This window comes from Vombatus ursinus, unplaced genomic scaffold (assembly GCF_900497805.2).
Source record: "Vombatus ursinus unplaced genomic scaffold, bare-nosed wombat genome assembly UNPS02014807.1, whole genome shotgun sequence".
Classification (NCBI taxonomy): Eukaryota; Metazoa; Chordata; class Mammalia; order Diprotodontia; family Vombatidae; genus Vombatus; species Vombatus ursinus.
The window spans coordinates 7,002,637-7,029,149 of NW_020954585.1; the positions used below are offsets into that span (position 1 = coordinate 7,002,637).

The 26,513-nt window shown below is 35.0% G+C and overlaps 2 protein-coding genes across 2 annotated transcripts; both read right to left on the reverse strand.

Moving 5' to 3' along the window:
* Positions 1-6,110, reverse strand: FAM220A (family with sequence similarity 220 member A). Its single transcript, XM_027874307.1, has one exon. The coding sequence runs from the start codon at positions 6,085-6,087 to the stop codon at positions 5,230-5,232; it is 858 nt and encodes a 285-aa protein (XP_027730108.1). The 5' UTR covers positions 6,088-6,110; the 3' UTR covers positions 1-5,229.
* On the reverse strand, positions 6,079-26,513 carry LOC114051910 (small integral membrane protein 10-like protein 2A). Its single transcript, XM_027874308.1, has 2 exons — positions 26,328-26,513; positions 6,079-6,162 (listed from the first exon to the last, which is right to left on the reverse strand). Exons 1-2 carry the CDS (start codon positions 26,511-26,513, stop codon positions 6,142-6,144), a joined length of 207 nt encoding a protein of 68 aa, XP_027730109.1. The 3' UTR covers positions 6,079-6,141.

Consider the following 26,513-nt stretch of genomic DNA (forward strand, 5'->3'; position numbering starts at 1 on the left):
AAACATACATAACATTTTTCCAACACACTTTATTTTCCTTTTTTAAAAAACACTTCAACAGAACTATCCATTGGTTTTGATTTAACAGTTACAATGTTACTGTCCTATTGTAAGGTTTTATACATTACACTCAACAAAGTAACAATCCATATAAAGTAAATGCAGAGTTTTTGTGGTGGTTGTTGTGAATTCAGATCTAAGAATACCAGAAAAAAACAAGGCCATCACTTAGGCAGATAATCTGAAAACTGAATGCCTGGCTCCCTCTTGTGGCACAGGTGAGCATTATCATAAGTCCTTTATAGCATTCAGTATTGTGGAATGCACTATTACAAAAAAGACTACTTTTACATACGAACAATAAATTTTAAAGTTACTACAGAAATAAACTGGCATTTCATTAAAAATGTGTTAGATAACAAATCGCTAAAAATCACTACAAAGTTGTAAACATCTTTTTGTGTAGACAAAAAACAACCTTAATTAAATGTGGCTGCTTATGAGTGCTCCAAAGGAACACATAAAGTCTATACAAGTTCACCAACTATGGCTTGTTCCAGTTGTTTGAGCTAAATAATCAACTTGAATTTGGTAGGAGTAATAAGAAAAAAACACTTCAGAATTTACATTGGTTAACAACTAATGATAAAACTTCATATTCTGATGTGATTAAACGTAACATAAGTTTGGCTTTGACTCTAACAGGGATAGTTACCTAAAACAAATGGCATGGGAAGAAAATCAGATTATATGCCTAATACAACTCCTCTTTCTCCACATTACTAAAACAAACAAACAAACAAACAAACAAAAACAAACAACTTGACATTAAGCAAGAATATTTAACAAAAGAAATCTCATTTTCTTGCTAAAAGCTGTATTAAAAAGATATCAAAACATGAAAAAGCCAAAGATGTTTCCTCTTTTACCAATGAAGAAAAGGTCTACTTTAGAAGGTTTTTTAAAATATGCATTCCTTGTAAATTTGATGAAGAGTCCTTCCACATGAAAGATGTTCACCTAGTACTATACTAGGCATTCTTATCCCTATGCTATCCTCTCCCTTGACTCCTAAAGGACTCACACATCAAAAAGAATAGCATTCGTATTATCTTCACTTCACCGGGGTCATAGGTGATGGAAGAAACTGCTGTTTCAGTCAACCCATGAAAAATAAAACTCAACTCTACCCTTAATGAGACAATTTTTTTTAAAAAAGGGTTTGGTGCAATATCTATGACTTGAAGCAAACTGTGACAAAATGAGCTCTGTGCCTGATGGAAATTATCCTTCCAGAATTCTTTGAGCCATAAAATGAGATTGAACTTTTCTGATTAAAAAAAAAAAAATTCTTCACTATAATGATACTGGAAAAAGGAGTTGATTTCAAAAGAACTTCCAAGCTTGGTTGTAACACTGTACACTGAAAAAGCATCAGACTCTAAAGTATTCAGTCACTAGACCATAATTTTGGAAAAGTGGCAAAAAAAAAACATAAAGAGAGATTCCATTATAAGCTCTGCTGCTAGTCTAGACCCCAGAAAGACAACAGTTTAATTGCCACACTCCTCAATGAATTTCATAAAAGTTGAACATATTTCATTCTAGCTGTAATTTCTGCTGCCTTTTTTTATTTTTATATAAATAATGATCTGAAACCAGTGGATATGTGATAGGTACTTATCAGTCACTCAGAATACAAAATTTGCTATATATATATGTGTATATATACACACACACACACACACATATATATATTTTGCTGAACCATCCCCAGAAGATGACTGACATTTTTTAGCTCTTAATCTTTGCCAAAGTTAGCAAAAGCAAGCATTCTGAAGGACAACTAAAAGTATAGCAAATGTTAAGTACCTATGATCTAGTAGGAATAAATCCTCTGAAGGTTTTACAATGAATAAAACTGTCAAAGTAACCTGAGAATTTAAATGAAATAAGGAAGATACTATAAAATTCGAGTAAGATCCTGAAAACACATGGGCATTGTATAATTATATTTTTAAATTTATTTTTAAAAGGAACAGTGCATCATTTTTGTAAACTCCCACATGATAAAGGACATACCCTTAAAATTCAAAACAAGGACAGTTTTCTTACCTTTTTTTAAACAGTTCACTTTTTTGTTTTCTAGTAGCAGAAACAGAACTCTTGCTGGGTAGTCCAGGAGGAGGTTGGTTACTGACCACTGCCTTATAAAACTAAATTTCAAAAAGCATTAAACAGTTAAGCAAGTGTTTTACTTTGTTAATACTGTGATGATCTACAGTTGCTCTAGAAAAATATCCCTATGTTATTAGGCAACCAAACAATTTAAAAATAAAATTTACCATATATTCTATACGGAAGTACAGTCAACCTGAAAATGCTATAAAACTATCTTGTGCTTGTGCTCTATCTAGTAGAAGAAATTCTAATGATCAGGAATTTTTCAGTCTTAGAAGGTAATGAATGTACTGTCAAGAATAATTCCCATGTCTGACTTTTATCAAGGCTTGATAAAGTTCCATACCAACTAATTCAAAAGATTTTTGTTTAAAAAGTACTTTCCCCAAATATAACAAGCCTCAGAGCCAGTAAAGGTATATACTTGTATTTTAAAAATCATCTTGTAAAAATGAGTGAAAGCTTTTTCCATTGAGATTATTTTCCCAAGCATTTTTTCTTGGGAGCCATGACCACTGAAAATAACTTTTTTTCCAGTGAAATTATAGTAGTGCAAACATACTGTTTTCAATGAATAGGATATGTAGGATAAAGTGCAATGTAAGTAAACATGTATTTTAACCTAATTAGACTTTCTTAGTACTTGATAAACATGAAATGTTGAAAAGAAACAAAAGAAAAGAAGATTCCACTAGGAGTAATAACTCTTTAAACTTTAAATAAGCTTCAGAATTCAGGAATATTTTGCATTCTCTGTCACTGCCAAACTGGGGAGTGGGGGATGCTTAGGCACTCCAGCTTCCATTCTGAGTCCCTCACAGTTCTACAAACTAGAGACTGCAGAATTACTGCTATTTCACACTATAAGTTCAGGCACTTTTCCACAAAGGCCTTTATTTTCATCTGCTCAAGAGGTCAGAAAAAGAGAAGGTTTTTTTGTTTGTTTTGGTTTGGGGTTTTTTTGGTTTGTAAATCTGAAGAAATGTACCGAGAAAATTCTAGAGAATATTTCACATTACGCATGTGAAAATATTGTATTGCAAAAGTACAATTTTTGTATTTTCTGAATTTAGAGTGGTAAGAAATTTGGGTTAAAGCCTAAAACATATTTTGCTGCCCTATTTATAAACTAAGCAGACATAAAAGCAATAATGACCTAATTTTTAAAAGTTAACACTTTCTCAATTGCTTTTTATTGTCTACAGGTTTGTAACTTAGTAATTATCCCTCCAATCATCTGCTTTGATATGACAGAAAAGCGATTATGATTTCCAAACATAAATTAAAAACCCCTAACAAAAATCTTATTTTTATATATTATGTTTTAAGAATTGCTATTTAAAAAAAAAAAGAATTGCTATTTAATCTTCAAAAAGTCTCCATTGAGATAACCAGTAAAGTCACTGTTAAAATGCATGAATTTTAACTACAATTCCTCCAAAAGTAGTTTCTTTAACATCTATACTGTCAAAACTATAAAACTTGAAGGGGGTCTTATATAAATTAAATATGGAGGCAATTTGGTTACGAGAATCTCACCTTAGGACTTCTGCATTTACAGCCTCAAAATCAACTGTTCATACCAAATAACTTTACTTTGAAAAAATAAAGAGGAGTCATATAATTTCACAGACTTATCACCTGTACCTTTATGGACTGTCAGCCTTTGGTTTGGGAACCAACTTCTTTCCCAAACTGTCTTTGTTGGTATTTGAATGTAGTATGACTACAGCTGAGTTGTCCTCAGTGCTACCAGATAGAGGATTTAACACAGAAGTTTTCACATAATACAATGACCTATTGACAGGGATGTGCATAGACCTAGTAACTTAGTATATTATCAAAAGAAAAATTAGCAGCTAATACAATAAAAAGTGAAGATGACTTTTTTTACCCTCCCCCATTACGAGCTTTTATTTAAAAGGACATACTTTATTCTTACATAGCCACAAGTCAAATTTCATTTCAGCATTGAATGCTACCTAGGAAATTCTACTGCTTTTTGGCAAATGAGCTTAATACATTTCTACAATTTACAAGGCCAATAAAATGTTTAAGAACAGGCATGGAAAGCCATGAACCAAAAGAGGAAAGATTAAAAGGAAAAAAATTAGAAGGAAATGAAAGAAGGGTTTGGCCAAAAAAAAAAAAAAATCCCATTTTAAACCATACCAGACATTTTCCCTTATTTCACAATATATCAATATCACAATATATCAATATATCACTGGATAGAGTCTCATTGACTTTCGCTTAATTGCTGAGGCAAGTCTGTTGTTAACAAAAAGGACCTTCTGAAAATTTAAATTTTTCCATGCAGAACACATTCCAATCCCAGAAAACTGGACCCTTTATAATGAAAACACTTGATAGACCAACCTATAGCTGAGCTATTACCACTCAAATCCACTTTCAAGTTAGTTTTTCAATTAACATAATACTATAAGGTTTCTGAGGATCAGAGAAGTGACCATTCTAACAAGAAATCCAATGCTGCAATTTTTATCTTAGGGTCTCCATTTAAATTTTTTTAAGTTGGTTAGGAAAACAGATTTAGAGTAGTGAGAAAGGAAATCAAATTTTACTGCAGGTTAAAACATTTCTACAAAAGAAAAAAAGCAACTTAATGTTAACCCAGCAGAGCTAGTAATAGATGAGTTTAATTTTACATGGGTCAGAAGCAAAAAGATGCTGAAGGTTGAATTTTGACAGTAGCCCTTTAAAATGGAAATTGAAGAGTGCCTTATGTCCAATAGTACTAGTGAGAAATTAATGTTGGCAAAAACATTAATATTCTAAAAGGCTTACCCAACTCTGAATGCATCATTAGCACAATTTTAAATACTTCAAAAAAAAGTTTCCTAATATAAAAATGATTCCTTGTTTTAACAACCAGTTTCAAGAAAACAATTCCAGTTATAATTCTGTTAAATTTGCCTAATCACACAAACCTAAGCAGAAACTTAATAACTGTGCTGTTTGCATCTAAATTCAATTAGAAACATTCATTTTAAAGAACAGATTTTATATTAATCTCACGACTGTTTCTTATTGTTTTGTTTTTACCTTAACTACTGCATGCCACAGGTTTGCTAATGCAAATGCTCGTAGAGCTAGCAACCACAGTGCTACCTGAAGATTGTTTGTTGTACATTTTAAACTTGAAAGCATTTTCTTATATTCTATTGTTTGCTCTGAAGACATGAGGTTTAGATAGTCAAGGAAAACATATTTTGTTTCATCATTCAGAAGCACTTCAGGGTATTCACATAGTGTTGCAGAAAGGACAGAGCACAGGTGAGAGAGTTCTAACTCAGTGCCTACTTCCTCAAAAAATGCACTTTGCAGTTCATCCTCAAGGAGCCCCTTTTCTAACTGCAGCAAGTTTACTTTTTGTTTGTATGGCAGTTCTGACAGCCAGAAATTTGCAAACCGTACAAAATTATCCGCTATGTGACACCACTCTTTGAGGTCGTTAACAGAACAGATAGCTCTTTCCAGCCAGTCACTGACTACTGCTTCATTAATACTACAGAAAATCTTAGCAAAATGTTCTTTGGCAGGAAAAACCACATTAACTGACTCTTTCTGAGCAGCTGCTTTAGTTGAATTTCTTCTTGTTGATTTTCTCAAATAAGGAGGCATTTTGTTACCAATGTGTGGCAATGGATCAGCCTTACTCAAATAATTCTTCATCTCGGAAGAGAACGGCTCTTTGTGTAAACTTCTGTTGAAATCAACTCCGGGTTTATTTGACCAGGAGCATGTGTCTGATAGGTGAGGGATCTCCTTCTGCTGTCTTTTATTAACTTTACAAAATAGTTTGCTGGAATCAACGTCTTCTTTCCCTTTCATGTTAATGAGGCAACTGCCCAGAGTAGTTCTTCTGTCTCTCATAGTTTCCATCTTATGAAGCAGTAAACCCAGAAATAGTACTTTGTTACAGTCAGCCAAATATATTCAGTGGATCTCAATATGTACCTGAAAAAAAATTATCAAATTAGTATCTCTTTCCAATTATAAATCTTAAAATATTGAAAACAAAAACTTGAACAGCTTTTAAATCTTGCTACTTAGGAATCAATAGATTCTTTAAGAAATGTGAAAGATACTAATGGGTGACTCCTATGTATGAAAAGCACAATAGTGGTCTAAACTCAAGTAAAAACCTATCCTAAACAGGTAAAAACATATAGATTTCATAATCTTAAAAGGCATTGTTCTTTTAAAAAATTAATTACTTAGGTCTTAAAAGCGTTGAAATACTTAAGCTAAATACTGACTAAAGTCAGGAAGGCAGCATCAGCAAAGTCATTATTCAGAGTATCTTTTACTACCATGTCTGTAGGAAATTAACTAAAAGGAAGGCTTTGGAACAAGTCTTTCAAATGAATCTTTGAAATATGTTTTCATGAAGACTCTGAATGAGTTTTAGTAAATATCCTTGTATTAACTTACATAGTACATAATATCATTCACAGCTTATAAATAAGCTGCCAGGAAGTGTTTCTTTTGGGGAAAGGAGAGAGAGCAAAGGTAGCAGCCCTTCTGAATATCAGAACCTGGAGGGACAAATTAAACCTGAAAATTAAGTTTGAAAGGAGAAGGCAGTAAAATGTTTCTTAAAAAACCTCCAGACTTTCCCTGCTGTTTATAGGTACAGTTGCATTAGAATATCCACCTTTCTATTTGAATCTGAGGATTCTGATGCATGAGGCCACCTAGGAACTTCATGAAGACAAAAGTTGATTAGCCCACACAACATGAAAATTAAGTTAGTTCCTCATTGCCTTGGAAGTCTGCAATAAAGAAAAAGTCAGTATGCCATTGAAGAACTGCATGTTTGTAAAAGCCTGACTACCGATACTTTAAATTTGCTCCAAATCATAACACCTGTTTTCTGTAGCAACAGCTACTGAAATAACTAGTCATACAATTAATACAAATGAAAGCAAGGAAATATACTTGAATTGCCATTTAACATCACTCAGTATCTTCTGTAAAAAGTAAGCAGATATTAAATAAAACAGCATTATACAGTCAGAAATCACAGAATTTCAGAGCTGGAAGCAATTTCAGTAGCTATCTGAATCCAGCCCATACCCTAAAAATCCTCTTCACATCATTCTTGATTAATGATCATCCAGTCTTTGCTTGAAGTATTATCCAATGAAGCAGCCTATTCCACTTTTGGAAAGCTTTAACTGGAAGGAAGTTTCCTTCTATCAGGGCAGCTAGGTGACTCAGTGGATAGAGTGCCAGGCTTGGAGTGGGGAAGACTCATCTTCCTGAGTTCAAATCCGGCCTCAGACACTTACTAGCTGTATGACACAAGTCACTTAATCCTATCTACCTCAGTTTCCTCATCTGTAAAATTAAGTGAGGAAGAAATTGGCAAACCACTCCAGTATGTTTGCCAAGAAAACCCCAAATTGGGGTCACGAAGAATGAGACATGACTGAAAACAGCTGAACAACAACGAATTCCTTATATCAAATCTCTGAAAATTACAACCACTGCTCCACGTCTTGATTCCTGAGGCTAAGTAGAATAAATCTAATCATTCTTCCTGCTGACATTCAGTCAATACCATACAGCTATCATCCACCACCACCCAGCAACCCTATTTAGTCTTCTGTTCTTTAGGCTCAACATACCCCTTTCTTTCAAATGAATCTCATGGAACTCAAGGTCTTTTACCATCCTGGTTGTCCTCTTCTGGATATTCTCCAGCTTATTAATGTCCTTAAAATGAGGTGCCCAAAACCAAACATCATCCTCAAAAATATGATGTGACCACGGCAGAGTACAACAAGATGATTATTCAAGGAAGCCGTTGGAAATTCTTAAAATCATGAAATACTGAAGTTTTGCTAAATTTAAACAAATAACACAATACAATAAATTACTAGTGCTAAAATTCATGAATAGCATATTATTTTTATAGTATTTAGGGAGTCCAGATCTATGATTTCCTTCATTTAAGGAAATCCTCATGAGGAAACTCCTATCACCAACAGAGATCAACAGCTCCTCTGTAACTAAAGAGTTACTGATATCTTTTCAGCATTACAGAGTCAGTATGTATCAGAAGGGCTTGTTTATTATGTTACAATAAATAATAAATTATTAATAATAATGGCAGCTTAAGTTTAAAAAGCATTTTAAGATTTACAAACCTCTTTCCTCACGGTAATGCTCTGATGGGAGGTTATGTCATTCCCATTTTAAAGATAAGAAAATTAGGACTGAGGGCAATTAGGTGCCCAGAGTCATAAAGCTAATAAATGTCCAAGCTGGATTTTCAGGCCAGAGTACTGGACTCTAAATTCAGAGTGCTTTCCCAAATTTTTCTACTACTTTTCAATTCCACTCACAAAGAAATGAGTAAACCTGTTTCTCTACAATCCCTTCAAAACTGTTTCACTATTTAAAATTACTTTAATCAATTCGTAGGATACAAGGTTAATTTGATTTGCATCTCTGATTATTTGTATTTGATTATTAGTGAGGTTGAACATTTAAGTGATTAACAATTTGTATTTTACCTTTTGTAAACTGTGTATTCATATTCCTTGATTATTTTATCCATTAGGAACTCTAAGATATCTTTTAAATTTTTAACAGTTCCTTTACTACCACATTTTTCTTCTGTCAAATACATCATCAATTTATTTTTATTTTGGTTTATGTGGTTGTACAATTTTTTTTCATTTTAACGTAATCAAGCACATTTATCTTTCCCCTGATAATTTCTTCTCTTCATTTAAAAGAAAAATTATTCTCCCTTCTGTAACTGATATAAACACATTCCAGTTTCTTCCATATTTTAAAGTTAATTTTTATTTTTAAGAGCATCATCTAGCAGGAATACTACAAACTACAGTATAAAGTATGAGTGTCAGTCTAAATCCATTCCCTGACACATTACTAACCAGTTTTTTCCAAGTAATGTATTGGAAAGAAAACTTACAGAAAATAAAAAATGGGGAGAAGACACGCTAATTTTTGTGTGTATTTTTTTTGCCTGATAGTTCTAATTATGTTTCACTGATCTACTTCTCTAATTTTTCCCAGCACCAGAGAGCTTTGATAATAACTTCCTTCTTGGTTCTTAGGCCAAAAAAAAAGTGAGAAAGGTTCAGTGGAACAGAGTTAAAGCTATCAAACATGCAACCAAATAACATAAAAGTTAGTATATTTTGACTCTTCTCCCCATTTTTTATTTTCTGTAGATTTTAAAAAACACATGAACTTGGGAAAAAAAATTTTAAACACATGTGCTTTGTTAGTGATATGTCAAGAAAAGGATTTAGACCTATTATATTTCATCCTTAACACTGGATATCCTTAACTAGAAGAAATAATAAAATTTATATGGAATATCAAGAAGGTCAAAAATCTCAAAGCAAATAATGAAAAAAGAAAAGTAGCAAAACTATAGCATATCAAAATTATTTGCAACAATTTTTAAACATTAAAGCTGATCAATGTGTTCCATAAGCAGGTGAGACCCAGAAGCAATTAAACATAGCAGCCCAACATTCCATAAAACCCAAAGACAACAATATGGGTAAGGACTCCATATTCAACATATTCACCTGGGAAAAGCAGAAAGCAGTTTGGCAAAAATAAGTTTTAAACCAATATCTCATACCACATGCCATAATAAACTCCAAATTGATACATTACTTAAATACAAGAGGTCACATTAAAAAAAATCAAATAGAAGGTATCTTGCACAACTAGGATAGGAGAATTTTTAACTGCAGAAGGGATAGAGGTTATCAAAGAAGATAAAATGGCCAGTTTTCATTACATAAAATTGAAAAGCTTTTGCATAAACAAAAGCAATGCTGCTAGAATCAGAAGAGAATCAGTTAACGGGATGGGAACTTACGCTACACTTATCTCTGTAAATGGTCTAGAATCTAAGATATGTGTGTGTATAGATACATCCATATACACATATATGATATAAATATGTAAAAACAAGGGCAGGCAGCTAGGTGGTGCAGTGGATAGAGCACCGGCCCTAGATTCAGGAGGACCTGAGTTCAAATCCAACCTCAGATAACGCTTACTAGCTTTGTGACCCTGGGCAAGTTACTTATCCCTCATTGCCCAACCAAAAAAATTAAAAAATTAAAAAATAAAAATAAAAACAAGGGCCATTCTTCAATAGATAAATTACCAAAGGATATGAAGTTTCCAACAGAGGAAATGCGAGCTATCTACAACAGTATGAAATACTATTCCAAATTATTAAAGAGAGAAACGACAAGTTACAACCACTCTGAGGTTTCATTTTACAACCATCAGATTGGCAAAGATAAGTAAGGATAAAAATAGCATATACGGGGAAAGCTGTGTCAAGAGAGGCAGGCTAATGTATTATTGTGGACCTATGAATTGGTTCAACAGTTCTGAAAAACAATTTGGAATTATATTAAAAAAATAATTAAGCTGTACATTCCCTTTAATTCAGGGATATTACTACCAGGCATATGCAACAAGGAAGTCAAACATGGAACAAAAGGCCCTATTTAATACAAAAGTATTTGTAGAAATATTTATTACAGTAGCAAAGAAACAGGATTGCATCCCCATCAATTTTGGAATTTTATTGTGCTGTAAGAAATGACATATAAAGAATTCAAAGAAGACCTGTATGAACTGAAGCAGAGCGAAGTGAGCAAGCCCAGAAGAACAATTTACATAATGACCACAACAACATGAAGGAAATCAATAACGAAAGAATGAATCACTGCACTAACAATTATGACTTTAGAGGATTTGGTGGTGAAGCATTAAGAACACAAGGAGGCTAACACTTTCAGATTAGGCCTACGTGTTGAGTTGTTTTTCTTGACTGTGCTTATTTGTTAAAAGGGAGGGAGTCACTGGAAAGTGACAGTGATACATCAAAAAAACAAAAACAACCCAAAAAATCTTAAAGGGAGAGAAAAGACAAAATTAAGTACAGTTTTATTTTTATGATGTTTTCTTGATCTTTATTACTAATAAAAGAATGTCTATAATTTTATGAGTTAATCTTATATCCTAGAAACTTGCTGAATTTATTTACTGTCTCAAATATTTGGTTGAAGCAATTGGATTTTCTAAATAAGCTATCATGTAATAAAAAATAGTATTTTGACCTCTTCATTTCCAATGATATCCTTCTAATGTTTTTTCCTTCTTTTACTGAAATTGCTAGCATTTCCAATACCATGTAAAATAGAAGTGGTGATAATGAGCACTGTATTTGTACCTCTTTCTCATGGGACTGCTTCAAATTTTTTTCCATTGCATACTATGTTGGCTCAGCTTAAAGTGGGTAGTTTTATTATGTTAAGGAAAATTCTTCTATTTTTGTTCTTTTTAGTGGTTCATGCTAAATCTCTTAAAGATTCTTTAACTTAAGATCCCTTAACATACTTATTTATAAACTCTGACATGTGCTCAAGTTCATTTATTTAGAAGACAGTTTAATAAACTACAGAGTTAGGTCATTTTCCAAAAATACTTTTGCAGATCATCATAAAATATAACTGGCTCTAAGCCTACAACTATTCTTGTTCAACCCTTCTCTGGTTTAAGTGTTATAGATTCCTTTTTCATTAACCATAAACAACTTTCAGATATTTCCTAAATACTTACTATTAGTTCACAAAATTTTTTACCCATTCTTACTCATACAAGTGTTCCCTAATTTATAAACAGCCTCAAAATTCCTGTATCCCTGCTCTTCTCTTCACCACTACTTACAGAGCCCCATGTTACAGCTACTATGGAATCCACTGTAGCGGGGAATACAGAATGGAGAAAGAAAGCTGAGAAGTTGTGGGCTGCAAAGGGGAAGTATACAACTGGGGAGAATCTGATCCCAAGGACATTCTTCCAAGCAATAATGCCCTGTTTATCTAATAGTGCCTTGCCTAAAATTATCTGACATGCTATGAAATCCTAATATTTAAGAAATCTGTGTTAATGAAAATTTTCTATAAATAAATAAATAGTTAAGGTCTAGGACTGGACTATTAATCACATATACTGACAACTCAATCATATCAGCTTTCCTACTTGAAAAATGCTACAGCGAGAAAGTAGGATGTCTGATTGAAGGGGTAAAAGATAGGTACTCAGACGACTGAGCATTTGACAGTCTTAAAGCTAGCCTTCCTGTGTTGCAAGGCTAGAGGGAACTAGTATACTGGATGAAAATGGGGGAAAGGTCCAAAAAGATTGGGAGGGCACCAAAAACCCAACTTTGTCTCTTAAAAATTCTGCAAGAGAGTACCCTTATGCCCAGAAAAAAGAATGCAAGCTGTGGTTGCCTATGCTTTATCCTTTCACTCCATGACCCTAGGTCCCAAAACTGAGGCTAGTATTGAGGTAAGTATATAATGAATCAAAGAGGTTTTTGTAATCTAATCTAGAAAATATAACCACCATTTACTGCATACTTCAGCAGAAAATGCATTCTGATTTAAAAAAAGAAAACAACTCACAAACTTTCAAAAGGAGATGCATTTCTAAATAAAGGACTACATAGACTAGAAATCTAATACCAAAGGTAAATTGGTTTGGCATTTTGAACCCATCCATACTCTGCTGGAGGGGAAAGGAGTAAGAGTTCCATCTAAACACCATCCCAAATAATGTCTAGGAAAACATCAACAGAAAAAGATGTGTCAGATATGAATTTGTTCACGAAATTGCATAACAACAAAATGAAGAAGTACTTTTAAGTTCAAGAGTTTTCATTATGAAAAAAAATTACCCTTCACATGTAGGAAGCATCAGTGCACCGTTCTGATCCTCAGAAGAGACATTCTAAAGACAAAGCACTTTGAACAACTTAAGAACTGATAAACACAATGACCAACCACTATTCCAGAAGACCAATGTTGAACCATGATACCTACCCTCCTGACAGAGAGGTGATAGTTTTGCAGTACAAAATGAGACATATTTTTTAAAATATACCCAAAGCCAGAATTTGTTTTGTATGTTTACAATAGGGGTTTGTTTCAAGTGTTCCTCCCAAAATGAGAAGAATGTGTAGGAGAAAAAAAATTTTTGTCAGTTGAAAAAAATTAAATAAACATTTTTAAAAATCTTCAGTTTCCCTATTGCCTCCTTAGTAAAAGTTACTTTACTGACACAAGTGATATAACCTAAATCAGGCCTTGTTGTGGTTCAGTCATGTCTGACTCTTTGTGACCCCATTTGGGGTTTTCTTGGCAAAGATACTAGAAAGATTTGCCATTTCCTTTTCCAGCTCATTTTACAGATGAGGAAACTGAGGCAAACAGGGTTAAGTGACTTGTCCAGCGTCACACAGCTATTAAATGTCTGAGGCTGGATTTGAGTTCAGGAAGATGAGTCTACCTGAGGTCAGCCACTCTATCCACTGTGCCACCTAGCTCCTCAACTCTGGCCTTACCTACCATTAAACAATTAAATACACACTATATTCCACAGCCAACCTAGACAACGCTCTCCCAAACTCACACATTTTCACACTTCACTCCCTTTACTAAGATTATCTTCTATGCCTGAAATGTAAATAAAGGTAAGGACAGAAGATGTATTACACTCCTCATACTTTAAGGCCCAATCCAAACACCACCTCCTTCAGGAAACCTTCCCTAATTCTCCTCTCCAGCCACTGACCTCAACTTGGTAAAAAACTCCCTCAGACCTCATGTAGCATTTCATTTTCTCTAAACCACTTATGTAATAGGGGTACTTACCTCTATTGATATCTTATCTCTCTACTAAACTATAACCTCCTAAAGACTAAGACCATGACTTCTCAACTTTGTATCTCCCCAGTATCTAGGACTATGCTCTGGTGCCTCATAAAGATCTGTTGGTTGATTGGGGATATACTTCCCAAATTTTAAAAATTAACCTTAAGGAGGACAAAATGTCCCCCAACAAACATGCTTAGTGTCCTTGTTAGAGCCAGACTGCATAGCTGAATGGAAAATTTCATATCAATTGTCCAATTCTTCTTAAGTCCTGCTTCTAACACCTTACTTTCATTAAGTCATTCGGATAGTCAATAAGCATTTATTAAGTGCCTACTATATACCAGTCACTATGCTAAACACTGGGCTGCAAAAGACATTTTCTGCTCTCAAAGAGCTCACAGTCCAAGAGAGGAGACAACATGCAGACAACTATGCATGTACAAGATATATACAGGATAAATTAGAGATAGTCAACAGAAGGAAAGCACTAGTATAAAAGGGGATTGGGAAAGATTTTTTGTAGAAGGTAGGATTTTAGTTTGGAATTGAAAGCAGCCAGGGAAGCCAAGAAGTGGCAACAAAGAAGGAAAGAATTCTAGGCATGGTTGACAGCCACTGAAAATGCCTGGAGTCAGGAGATGGAGAGCCTTGTTTGAGGGCCAGGAGAATTGGAGGTCTGATGGCAGGATCTTCTAAGAGCTAAAAAAAAACTCTGACCACTCTCTCATCAAAAGCCAGCCAACTGGGTTATTTCTCATTCTAAAAGAAAATGGTGGCCTTTGGGCCCTGAACTATAGATAAGCCTTGCATGAGCTCATTGCAAATCCTGGTTTCACTAAACGTCTAGGTTTTAATTTTACTATCAAAGACTCTCCAAATTAGCAAAAAGAATATAATGCAAACTTGCCATTGGGGTGCCCATGGGACCAATTTATACCACTACTATAGCTGAAGAAGAATTGTACAAAGCTTAAGAGATGAGAGAAAAGCATTTAGTCAGTTCTAAAATTAATGAAGACAACTTTTAGGACTGTATAGATAACTACATACCTGAAGCTCAATGTACTTCTGAGTCAAAGAAATGTTTAGTCTCTTGTGTAGGTTTTCCCCCCATTTATACCAATTAAATCATGCTCATCACACAGAAGTTATTTATGAGCTTCCCAATAACTGAAAGATTTTAAATTTGATTGAAGAAAGAATCCATAAATAACGAAAATGAATTGTTAAAGCATTGTGGGGAGAGGGAACACAAGGGAGAAAAGTATACCTACATACACACTAAACAGATTTACCTGTACAGAGCTAACAAAAGTAAAGAGAAAAACATCCAAAAGCACAATGGCAAAGAACCCAAAGAGGAAAGGTTACTTCTCCCTGGTAACAGTTCTTTCCAACCATAGAAAGAAATTAATCTATCATTGCCATATCAAAATAGGCTCTGCTAAATGTATACACTCCTAATTCCTTCCCCTAAACAAAATAACAAATAACAAATCATACAAGTTATACCTATTCTTAAATAAGCTCTGGATCTTCTTACAACCTAGCTAATTTTTCTCTTTCCTATTACCTACAAATTCTTAGAGTTTATCTCTACTCTGTGAACTTCCTAACTGCTAGCTCAATCTTGGACCCACTTTTTCAACAGGTTTCTGCAATTTACATTCCAAACAAGATCAACTAAAAGTTCCTCATTGCCATATTCAATATGGTAGTCTACATAATTATGCTGGCTCAATTAACAAAATACTACTATTCCTAGTCATTAGCTCTTTATTCTACGAGCACTGACTGACTATTCCTTAACCCTTTCTCCAACCTAGGCTTCAAGGACACTATTCTCACCAAGTCTATTTCATTTAGACACACCTGACGAAGTAGCCCAACCCCATGGATTCACTCATCCTGAATACACAGACAACACATACCACTTGTTATTTATACTTCATGCTTCAAGTAGTCCTATTCCTTACTTAAATATGTGCTAAACAATTGCTACATGCAAAGTACTGTGCTGGGAATTATGAGGGTGTGTTAAGATGACTAAGACAAATATCAAAGCAGTTTACAATCTAATAGTGAAGGCAAGATGTGCATAACTAACACATAAAGCAGAACATGATGAACTGCCATAAAAGTGGTACAAAGAGCAACAGGAATTCAGAGGAGAAAAAGACCACTTTCAGCAAGCGTGATCAGGAAAGGTTTTATGAAAGATAATATTTGAACTGGTCCTGAAAGGATAGTTAGGATTTCAACAGATAAAGATGTAGAAGGGAGATGTAGGTATATTGGATGACCAGGGCAAAGGAATGGTGAGGAAGGCAAAGAGGTAAAGAGAAGGTATGAAGAAAATAAGGGGGAAGGGGGTTGGATGGATGAATATGATCTATCAACCACAACGGCTTGACCTCAAAGTAAATTTTAATTTCTAAACTCCAAGATCTTAGACCCAAACAGTAAAAAAAATTCTTAACATAGATAATAGAATGCTTACCACCAACTAAAACTGAATAGGAAAATCAGTTTTTCCTTACCATTGTATATAACTGAAAAGCTACAGGACCTTAGCAATATCTTCTTCTTGATGAGAAGACTAGCAGTTTTTCACTGATCAACTCTTTAAAACTGGTTTAGATTCACGTAGTTCTCAAGTCAATACTTTAATAAATCTAATGTGGGCTATTTCCTCTAACACTGCAGATGACAATCCATCTGGGCCTTCTCATTCTGTATACTTCCTGTTTGTGTACTTTCAATGCTTCATCCCTACACTGGTACCAGCAGCCTTCCTCTAGCTCTCTCAACCCTATGTGGGTACCAATGTACGGGGGTTGTTATCTCTCATTCTTGATACATCCCTCACACTGGCCCACTTCTTCTAATCACTGATTTTACTGTTTGTTGGCAATATGCTACAGCCTACTCATGCCCACATATTTCTATTATACTCTGAGTAACAATTATGATTATGGTATTCTAGGTTTTATAACCATATAGCATCCCTGGAAGAATACAGGTGTGACAAAATTTGGTTTTCTTTCATTGAAAATCTTGAATTCAATTAAAAGCACCACACAAGGGAAAGTGTCAAATGAAGATTCAAAGTTTTCATACAGAATTGTCTTTTTGTGCTCTCTTGTGGGTACAGAAATGTTTTCATCTTCTCTCTCTCTTCTCTGGCGTTTTAAGTTCAAAATTTTTTTTAAAAAAATTTTTAAAGAAAAAACCACCATAGAATTTCCAAATTCAATATAATTCACTCTCTTCTTCCCATTCATCTATCTGCTATCTGTCCAAAATATATGCACTAATGGACGAGCTCCTATGGGCTATCTAAACCATCAGACAATTGGAGAGATAACAGGTGCCCTTCATCTACTTGGTGTTTCTTATGTGGACAGTTAATTATTTTTTGAGAGATCATCAACCTCATTTAGAAGGCTTCACAATGTCCTGGGACTAGATACCATCAACACAAAGTCATCCATAAAGAGAAGCATCTAGAAAACCTAATCATCTATCAAGAATCCCTCTTTTAGAAATGCAAATCAAAACGACTCTGAGGTACCATATCACATCTATCAGATTGACTAACATGACAAAACAGGAAAATGATAAATGTTGGAAAAGATGTGGGAAAATTGGAACACTAACGCATTGGTGGTGGAGTTGTGAACTGATCCAACCATTTTGGAGAGCAATATGAAACTACAGCCAAAGGGCTATAAAAATGTGCATACCCTTTGACCCAGCAATACCACTTCTAGGGCTGTATCCCAAAGAGATCATACAAATGGGAAAAAGACCCACATGTACAAAAATATTTATAGTAGCTCTTTTTGTGGTGGCAAAGAATTTGAAATTGAGGAGATGTCCATCAACTGGGGAATGGCTGAACAAATTGTGGTATACGAATATAATGGAATACTACTGCACCATAAGAAATGATGAGCAGGCAGACTTCAGAAAAACCTGGAAAGACTTGTACGGTCTGATGCTGAGTGAAGTGAGTAGAACCAGGAGAATGTTGTACAGAGTAACAGCCACGTTGTGCAATGAGTAACTCTGATATACTTAACCCCTCTCAGTAATACAAGGATCTAAGACATCTCCAAAAATCTCATGATGGAAAATGCTATCCACATCCAGAAAAAGAACTATGGAGTTTAAATGCAGATCAAAGCATACTATTTGCTTTTTTTTTTCTTGTGTTTTGTTTCGTTTCTTCTTTCTTGTGGTTCCTCCTACTGGTTCTAATTCTTCTTTACAACCTAATATGAAAATATGTTTAATAGGAATGTATATGTAGAGCCTATATCAGATTGTGTGCTGTCGTGGGGGGAGGGGAGGAAGAGGGAGAAAATTTAAAACTCAAAAGCTAATGGAAATGGATGTTGAAAACTAAAAACAAATTAATTAATTAAAAAAAAGAATCCCTCTTTTATTCAGACTCTACTGAACATCTTCCACAACAGTGGAAGATCACATCTCCCTATTTAGGGTTTAAAAAAGTTCTTTCTTGTATCATTCAAGGAATCTTATTTGATTTTTTAAAAATATGCTTGGGGGGCAGCGAGGTGATACAGTGGATAGAGCACCGGCCCTGAAGTCAGGAAGACCTGAGTTCAAATCTGGCCTCAGATCAAACACTTGACACTTACTAGCTGTGTGACCCTAGGCAAGTCACTTAACCCCAATTGCCTAAAAAGAAAAAATAATAATAATAAAATATGCTTGGGAGGCACCTTAAGCTTTAAAGGAGGCACTTTACTTTACTGAATCAGACTATTTTTTGTAGTACACAAATCAGTATAGTGATACCTTGAACCTTCCACAAGTTTCAGGAAACTGACTGTAAAGATGCTACCTACTACTGAGTATCATTTACAAAAACCTGCCTGTTCCCTTCACATACCACTAGGGATACCTTTGATGTATGTTCAGATTATTCTCAAAGATATGGAAAAGGGAAGATAGGCATCTATGTTGGTAACTATTTCCTCCATTCCCTTTTTAAAATAAAAAACATAAATGTTTTTCCCAAGCATTTTATATGCTCCCATTTTACAAATATTTTGAAAATTAATCCTTCTCATAATCCTAAAAATTGTTGCTACCAAGATAGACCATCTCTGAATATTCAATAAGATCCACCAGTTCTACTTGTCTGTTTATTTTAGTGTCTAGTCCCTCATACAGCAACTCGAGAACTACATTAGAATTAACAAGTAGGGAGTCTAAAGCATTAGAAAAGAGTTATAGAAATCTTGCTAGAAGATTTACATTTCTCATCTATTCTCTTAGAAGTTTTATCCCCATGTACATGTATAACCTATATCAGATTGCTTGCTGTCTTGGGGAGGACGGAGGGAAGGGAAGGAGGATCTTACAAAAATTAATGTTGAAAACTATCTTTACATGTAATTGGAAAAAAATAAAATACTATTAAGTGTAAAAAAAAGTTTTATCCTAAATGTTTTCAGGATACAGAAAATTGAGTTTCTCACAAGCTTTCCATAAACTTGCTTTTGCCTTCACTGCTTCTCTATGTTCATCATTCTCCTCAAGATTTTAAAAAGTAGTTTATATTACAGTGTTGTCTTTTATTACAAGGAAATTAGATATTTGTTCACATGGTTCCATGCCCTTTCTTTTGTGTCAGTTGATTTATGCCAGTTAAACTTTCACAGGAAATGGCTATAATCAAAACTGACACTTGTTCCTTTATCCATTTCCCATTTTTCAGCATCAGTAAGCTTATTTAGACAGGTCAGGTAAGGTGTTTGGGTTTTTCTTATCGCATTTCTTATTTTTTCATCCTTATCGCCCTTTTCCCCTGATTTAATATTGATTCTGACCTTTCATTTAGCAAATCAATGGCCTCACTATACAACGGCAGCATATAATAACAACCAATTCAGAAAGTACTCTCACATTAACTAGTTACCCTGCTGGTGAAAAATAGCAAATTTGATTTTTTGTGTGTGTAATACTGTTTCAAGTGCTCAAATTATGTCACCTCCAGCACCTCCCAACTTCATTCCTGAAAAAAGCATTCATGATTTTTAGGTATAAAACTTCCATGCAGTCTACATGTCCTTGGCTCCTCATCTCTTAATTTTGAATCATATATTTCAACATATTTTTCAACATCCTCCTCTATGCTAAACTTTTTCATTAAAATCACTGAGAATTAAGGTTGATTTTATTTAGAGTCTTATCAAGTTCTTTCTAAACTTTTCTATCTTTTTATTGTCTGCAAGAGGTGTTGGTGCATAAGCTATCGTTATTTTGGTAGTACATGGTAGTACTTCCGCAAATGCCTATGAGCTCTGCAATGCAAAATGACCAAATATCCCATGAAATGATTCTTCTTATTGCCTTTAGATACATGGTAAAACCAACTCTATGAATTCTTTTATTTATCTCTCCAAGGAGAACCTGTGAGGCATCCTTCCATTTAGCTCTAATATATAAGTATACACATTCTGATATATATTCTGATATCATTTATGGTGAGAATATCACTACTGATATAATTCAATGTCAATCTAGTACGTCAACCTTTCATTGGTGATAAGTCAAGGATGTTGCATTCAGGGTGAGTTAAATTAATGTGTAAAGAGACTATTTAAAAAATGAGATTTCCAACAGGCCCTATCCACTTTTCTTCAATTCTGCACTATACTTCAGTAGAAGGGGACAACACATGCCATTTTGTCTTTTTGGTTTCATGGCTTGCCATGGCCAAAAATTTCACTACCTTCTGACTAGCCTTAATGATCAGCTTCACCAGTTAGCTAAGCTGATCCGTGGAAAGCAGAAAACAGGCCATCCTGAAAACCTTCATAAAATGATAGAACTTTCCAGAGTTTATATCTGCTGGTATATCCTTTAAGAAACCAGGATGATGTTGTGGCATATGAACATAATGCAATACTATTGTGCTATAAGAAATGATGAGCAGGCAGATTTCAGAAAAACCTGTAAAGGCTTACATGAAGTGATACAAATTGAAGTAAGGAAAACCAGGAAAACATTATATACAGTAACAGCAACATTGTGTGATGATCAAATATGATAGACTTAGCTCTTTTCAGCAATACAATGATCCAAGATGATACCAACAGACTCATCATGGAAAATGCTATCCACATACAAAGAACCGATGGAGTCTGAATGCAGATCGAAGCATACTATTTTCACTTTATTTTTTTTTTGGTCTGTTTCTTCTTTTACAGCATGACTAATGTGGAAATATGTTTTACATGATTGTACATATATAACCATATCAAATTGTTTAGTATTTTAGGAAGGGGGGAGAGAAGTGAATGGAGAAAAATTTGGAACTCAAAATTTTTTTAAAATGAATGTTAAAAATTATCTTTACATGTAATTGGAAAAAATAAAATATTATTAAAAAAAAGAAAAAGAAACCAAGGTGACCCATACCACAATCAAGTATCACAGTAGAGCTTAAGACAATAATGAGAGATTAATTTGAATACTGGAATGGACCCTAATCTACTTTCCAAGTTTGCTATGTTTCTGAACTCCATTCCAAACTAGGATATCTGAAGTACCTACCTCACAGGGTTGTTGTAAAGATCAAATACTTGTCACAGGACTATTTGGTAGCATGTAAAGAAAGTGCTATATTTGAAGTTAGAACATTTAAGTCCAGAACCCAGTTCTGCCACTTAAAACCTATTTGATTTTGGGAAACCATTTACCCTCCTTACACCTCAGTTTTTTCATCAATAAAATGAGAGGATTAGACTAAATGACCTTTAAGGTTCATTTTTTGATATAAGTCTATGATCCCCTGTCCTGTGCCCTAAATAACAAAGAACATTCCTAAGAACCTCTCTAACGATATCCTACAAGATTCTTAACTTCTCCATCCTAATGTCAAATTATGTCACTAAAATTCCAAGCAAAGAATCACAATAATCATCAACTTACCTCTGTCTTTTGTTCCACTTATCTGATCAGTTTCCAAATCATTCCATTTCTTTCCAACTTCTATATTTATTCCCTTGACCACTGCCTCAGTCTAAGCATGTCATTACTCAACAGACTCCATAAATTCCTAGAATGGCACAGCTAGAGAATACCTTACAAACCATCTGATAGTCTATTCACCTAATTTTATAGATTAGAAAACTCCGAAGATGAAGTGGAGGGTCCATGATCAACAGTTAGTAGCAGTATCACTGGAAGTATATAAAATATTTAAAAAGTATATACTAAGTAATACAAACTAATTTCAAAAGGAAAAGAGTGCTAATAACACAGGGTAAAGAAGAATTAGGAAAAGTCTTATGTAGGGGTTGGCACCTGAATTATGCTTTGAAGAAAACCAAAGATTCTATGAGGCAGGAATATATTCCAGACATAAGGGACTACTTGTACAAAGACAAGGGGGAAGGAGATGGAATGTCTAGTATAGGAAAGACATAGCAGCCAATTTGACTGGAACAAAGATTGCATTAAGGAGAACAACGAAATAAGACTAGAAACATAGGCAGGCACAAGTTTGTACCTGTGAGGGCTTTTAAATGTAAATTGATATTTTATTAGAGGCAATAGACATTGAAGATTTCTGAGTAGGGGAGTGAAATAAATGTTCAGATCTATGTATTAGGAATATTAACAAAGGCACTAGCAGGACAATATCAGATTTCCTAATTAATAAAATCAGGAAATTAAGATTATCTAGAAGGAGCTTTCTAGTTCTAATGTGAACACTCAGTAACTGAGGGGAGAAAGGAGGTGCTGTTCTCTCTTGCCCTGATTACCTTATTCTTTGCCTTTTGCATTTTCCTTTTGTAGGCTCCAGCTCACATCTCTGTAGTAGGTCCAAGCATTAAACACTAGAGGTTAAATGATTTGGGGATCACAACAATAATACTCAGACGGATCTCATCAACTCAGGAATTCCCTCCAAAGATGCAGATCACAAATAATTTCCCATTCTGTGTGACTCTTGTCAATGTTGACCCACAGGTTTGCCACAGGGCATATAACCAATGTACTAAAAGCCTTCCTCCTAACCAGGGCATCTATAGGGCACTCTGGCTGTCCAGCCATCATCCCCTGCTTTTGCCCATCTTCTCCTCCTGTTATACAGTTGCTTGTTGACATCTCTTACTCTTGTTGTCCTTCATATTTCCTTATAGGTTATATGCTGCAGTTTGCTCATAGCCACCACTGTCCTCTGCATGATACTCATCTTCAGTTTTTCAAAGGCAGAAGTGCTCCATGTTAGCATTGAAAAGAAGGGCCTTTGCTATCATGGGAAGCTTGGGGTCAGTAAAAGAGCTTTACAATTTTATCTATTTAATAACAAGAACAACTAAGGTGCACACTGTGCCTAAACAAATGGAGTTATTGGTGTTTTAGTAAGTTTTTACCCCCTTTTAATTACTTCCTTTTAATTCCTTTGGCGGTAGGGAGGACTGAAAATGTGCTGCAGGATGAGAGGCAAAAATAATCCAAAAAACATTTTCAGCCATGAAATAAAACTACTGTCCCAGTGTAATGATCCAGAGGTGAGGGAAAGAACTGATTCTCTTTTTCATACAAATAAAAACTTCTCAATGATTAATCTTCATTAATTTGATGAGTAATCTTCAATAAATAATGACCCCCTACAAATCGAGAGTTTTGTCTAAATTAGTATTGTATCTAAATGCAGCATTTTATACAGTGATAGACCTCTCCAGTAACATTTGAATATTTCTTTCTCGGGACCCCTTTAGCTTCTGAGTGTTGCTTAGATGGGTAACTATACCTATTTCTTGATATCAAGCCTAAGATCCTTTTCCTTTGTTTTGAAGCCCTAGATTATGTTTTACTTCTTTCATTATTTTCTGTAGATAATTCAACCTTTCCATTGCTCCCAGGGTCACCTTCTCAAGTCTTGTTACTCTACTCCTCCCACCTGGCACTTCCAAAAGCAATTTAAAATGTACCTGCAATATTCTTCCTCACCTAGCCTACTAAGAAGCTTTCAAGATTGATAAGAGAAGAAATGGCTACTTCTTTTCACCCTACCCTTAACTTATGATATAAATCAGACCTTTTCCAGTCATGTATAAATACTTTTGTTCTACTGCCTACTTCTTATACACACACATTCACATCAGTTGATTTCTTATATTGCAAGCTTTTAGAATATAAAAACTTTATTTATGTAGTTCTATTTCAAAAAGGTCAAGTGCAATGATGAAACAGGCAATTTTCATCTGTGAATCTGTCATCAAAATGTAACACAATTTCTTGCTTCTTTGTATTTTGGAACTAGTTAAGCTGACTTGCCTGTTTAACCCAAAAAAACCCAACCAAACATACAAAAAAAAGTAAGCAAAGAATTACACATATTCCTGTACTAAGAAATGAAAAGTAATGTTTATGGTAAAAAGCATAGTAATTTTCAGAATTAATTAATGTAGTTTTCTTTGCTGGTTTCTTGCCTTGAAAGATCACAAATCATGAAAGCTTATAAGTTCAGAAAAAGGTCTCCCCAGCTAATTATCTAATTGCTAAATATATGGCCTATTTATTGCCATGATAGCACAAAAAGAAAAGAGCACTCATTACTTTCTGCCCTAAAGCTGATGTGGAGATGTGTACTATTACTGAGCAATATTATTGCTCTCTAACAGTTCTCTGTTAAGAGAACTACTCCATTGCTACTCTGTAGCAATTTAATTTCATTGGATTATGAATGCCAATTTACTTATATTCACATCAGTAAGGTACTAACACTATTAATTTGCCACAATCAAACAAAATCAAGTTGGAGCCGATCATTTTAATTTAGGTTAACATCTAATACAAAGAACCTAAGAAGAACTTGAGAAATATTAATGTAGTTAAGAAATGAAGGTTCAAAAAGGAGCGAAATTTCCTCCCCTTTCTCCATAGCTATGGTGCATGAAAAAATGTTTTGAAACAAAGCAGGTATCTAAATGAAGCCATTAACCATCATTGTTAAAACAAAACAAAACAAAAAAACAGACACAGAACCTGAAAAAATTGTATTTATTACTCCTGCATCTAAAAGGCAGTGTGACTCAGTGGGCAAGTTACTTCTCTGGGCCTCTGTTTCTTCTGTCAAACAGGGGTCTGGCCTAGATTTCTCATGTACCTACTAAGTCTAAGTCTTATGATTTTAATGCAATAATAAGTAAATTATTGAGCCAGTTAGCAAAAACAACGATGCCACATGCTCACTCAATTTGGACCCTGCAATAAATCAATCAGATTTATCTCAATTTTCCTGAGCACTCCTTCAGAGAAGTTTTATTTGAATTCCTCAAAAGCTAATGACCCTGAAAGATACTTTGTAGCTAGAAGGGTTAAGGGGGAAGGGAGCACGGGACTGGAACCACAGTCAAGTACAGCTAAATCAAAGAAGAAAAACAAAACAAAACAAAACATAAGGAATGCCCACTTAAACTTGCCACTACCTAGTATCATAACCTAGAGTGTTACTCAAAATTTCGGCATTCAGCTTAAACAACTAAAAGATCACAACTACTACCTGATTTAGAAGATACAGCACTTGAAATCCTTATGATACAAACCAGGAAGAGGATTCATTCATTCTCAGACTTACAGCAACTTTCATTCTGACCAGAATGAGACATTTATTTTATGAAATAGAGAATCAGTTCTTTCCTTCACCTCTGGGACAGTAGTTTTATTTCATGGCTGAAAATGTCTTTTAAATTATTTTTGCTTCTCATCCTGCATCTCATTTTCTCTCCTCTCTACCACCAAAAGAATCAAAAGGGAGTAATTGAACGAGATAAAAACTTAGCCAAACACCAATAACTCCATTTGTCTAGACAACTTTTCCCCCCATGAAGCCTCCCAAGTACCCCGTTCTCACTATTCTTCAATCTAGAATTTAATTACATATGATCTAGTGTTGTTCTTACACAGCTTTATGGGAGTTACATCGAAACACTAAGACAAGCTATCCCCCTATCCCCCACAATACCTTAACTGGGTGCTCAGATGGGTCCTGGTACTGAGGCTGTCATCATTTGGGAAAAGAAAGAGGGTGAGGGAACAATAGACGTTTTACTAATTGGGGGGTGCCCGGGGCTCCAACACACTAGGGACACTGAGCTGGGATGTTACTGTTGTGATACCCGCTAATCATCCTTTTGTAAGCAATGCCTCCCAGCACTTCGCACACCTTTTGGGGCCGGGGGGGGGGGGGGGTGGAAGGACCTTTTTTCTCTCTCGCGAAAGGCCGCGGCGGCGGCGAAGAGGATGCCACGAAACCCGGACTAGGCTGCGCTCCCTCCCAGGACCCCCCAGTTCCTGCCAGAGGCCGGGGCAGGGGGAGGGCAGTACCTGCAGCCGGACATTGAGCATCATGGAGGCCACGATGTAGAGGTAGGGAAAGTTGATGCGAAGCCGCCAGGCCAGGTCGAAGAAGATGAGCAGGGTCCGGGTCAGCCCCTTGCAGAAGACTCCATAGGAGCGGGCGGCGGCTGATCGGGAGAGCCAGAGAGCAAGGGCGGACAGGGCCGCCGCCAT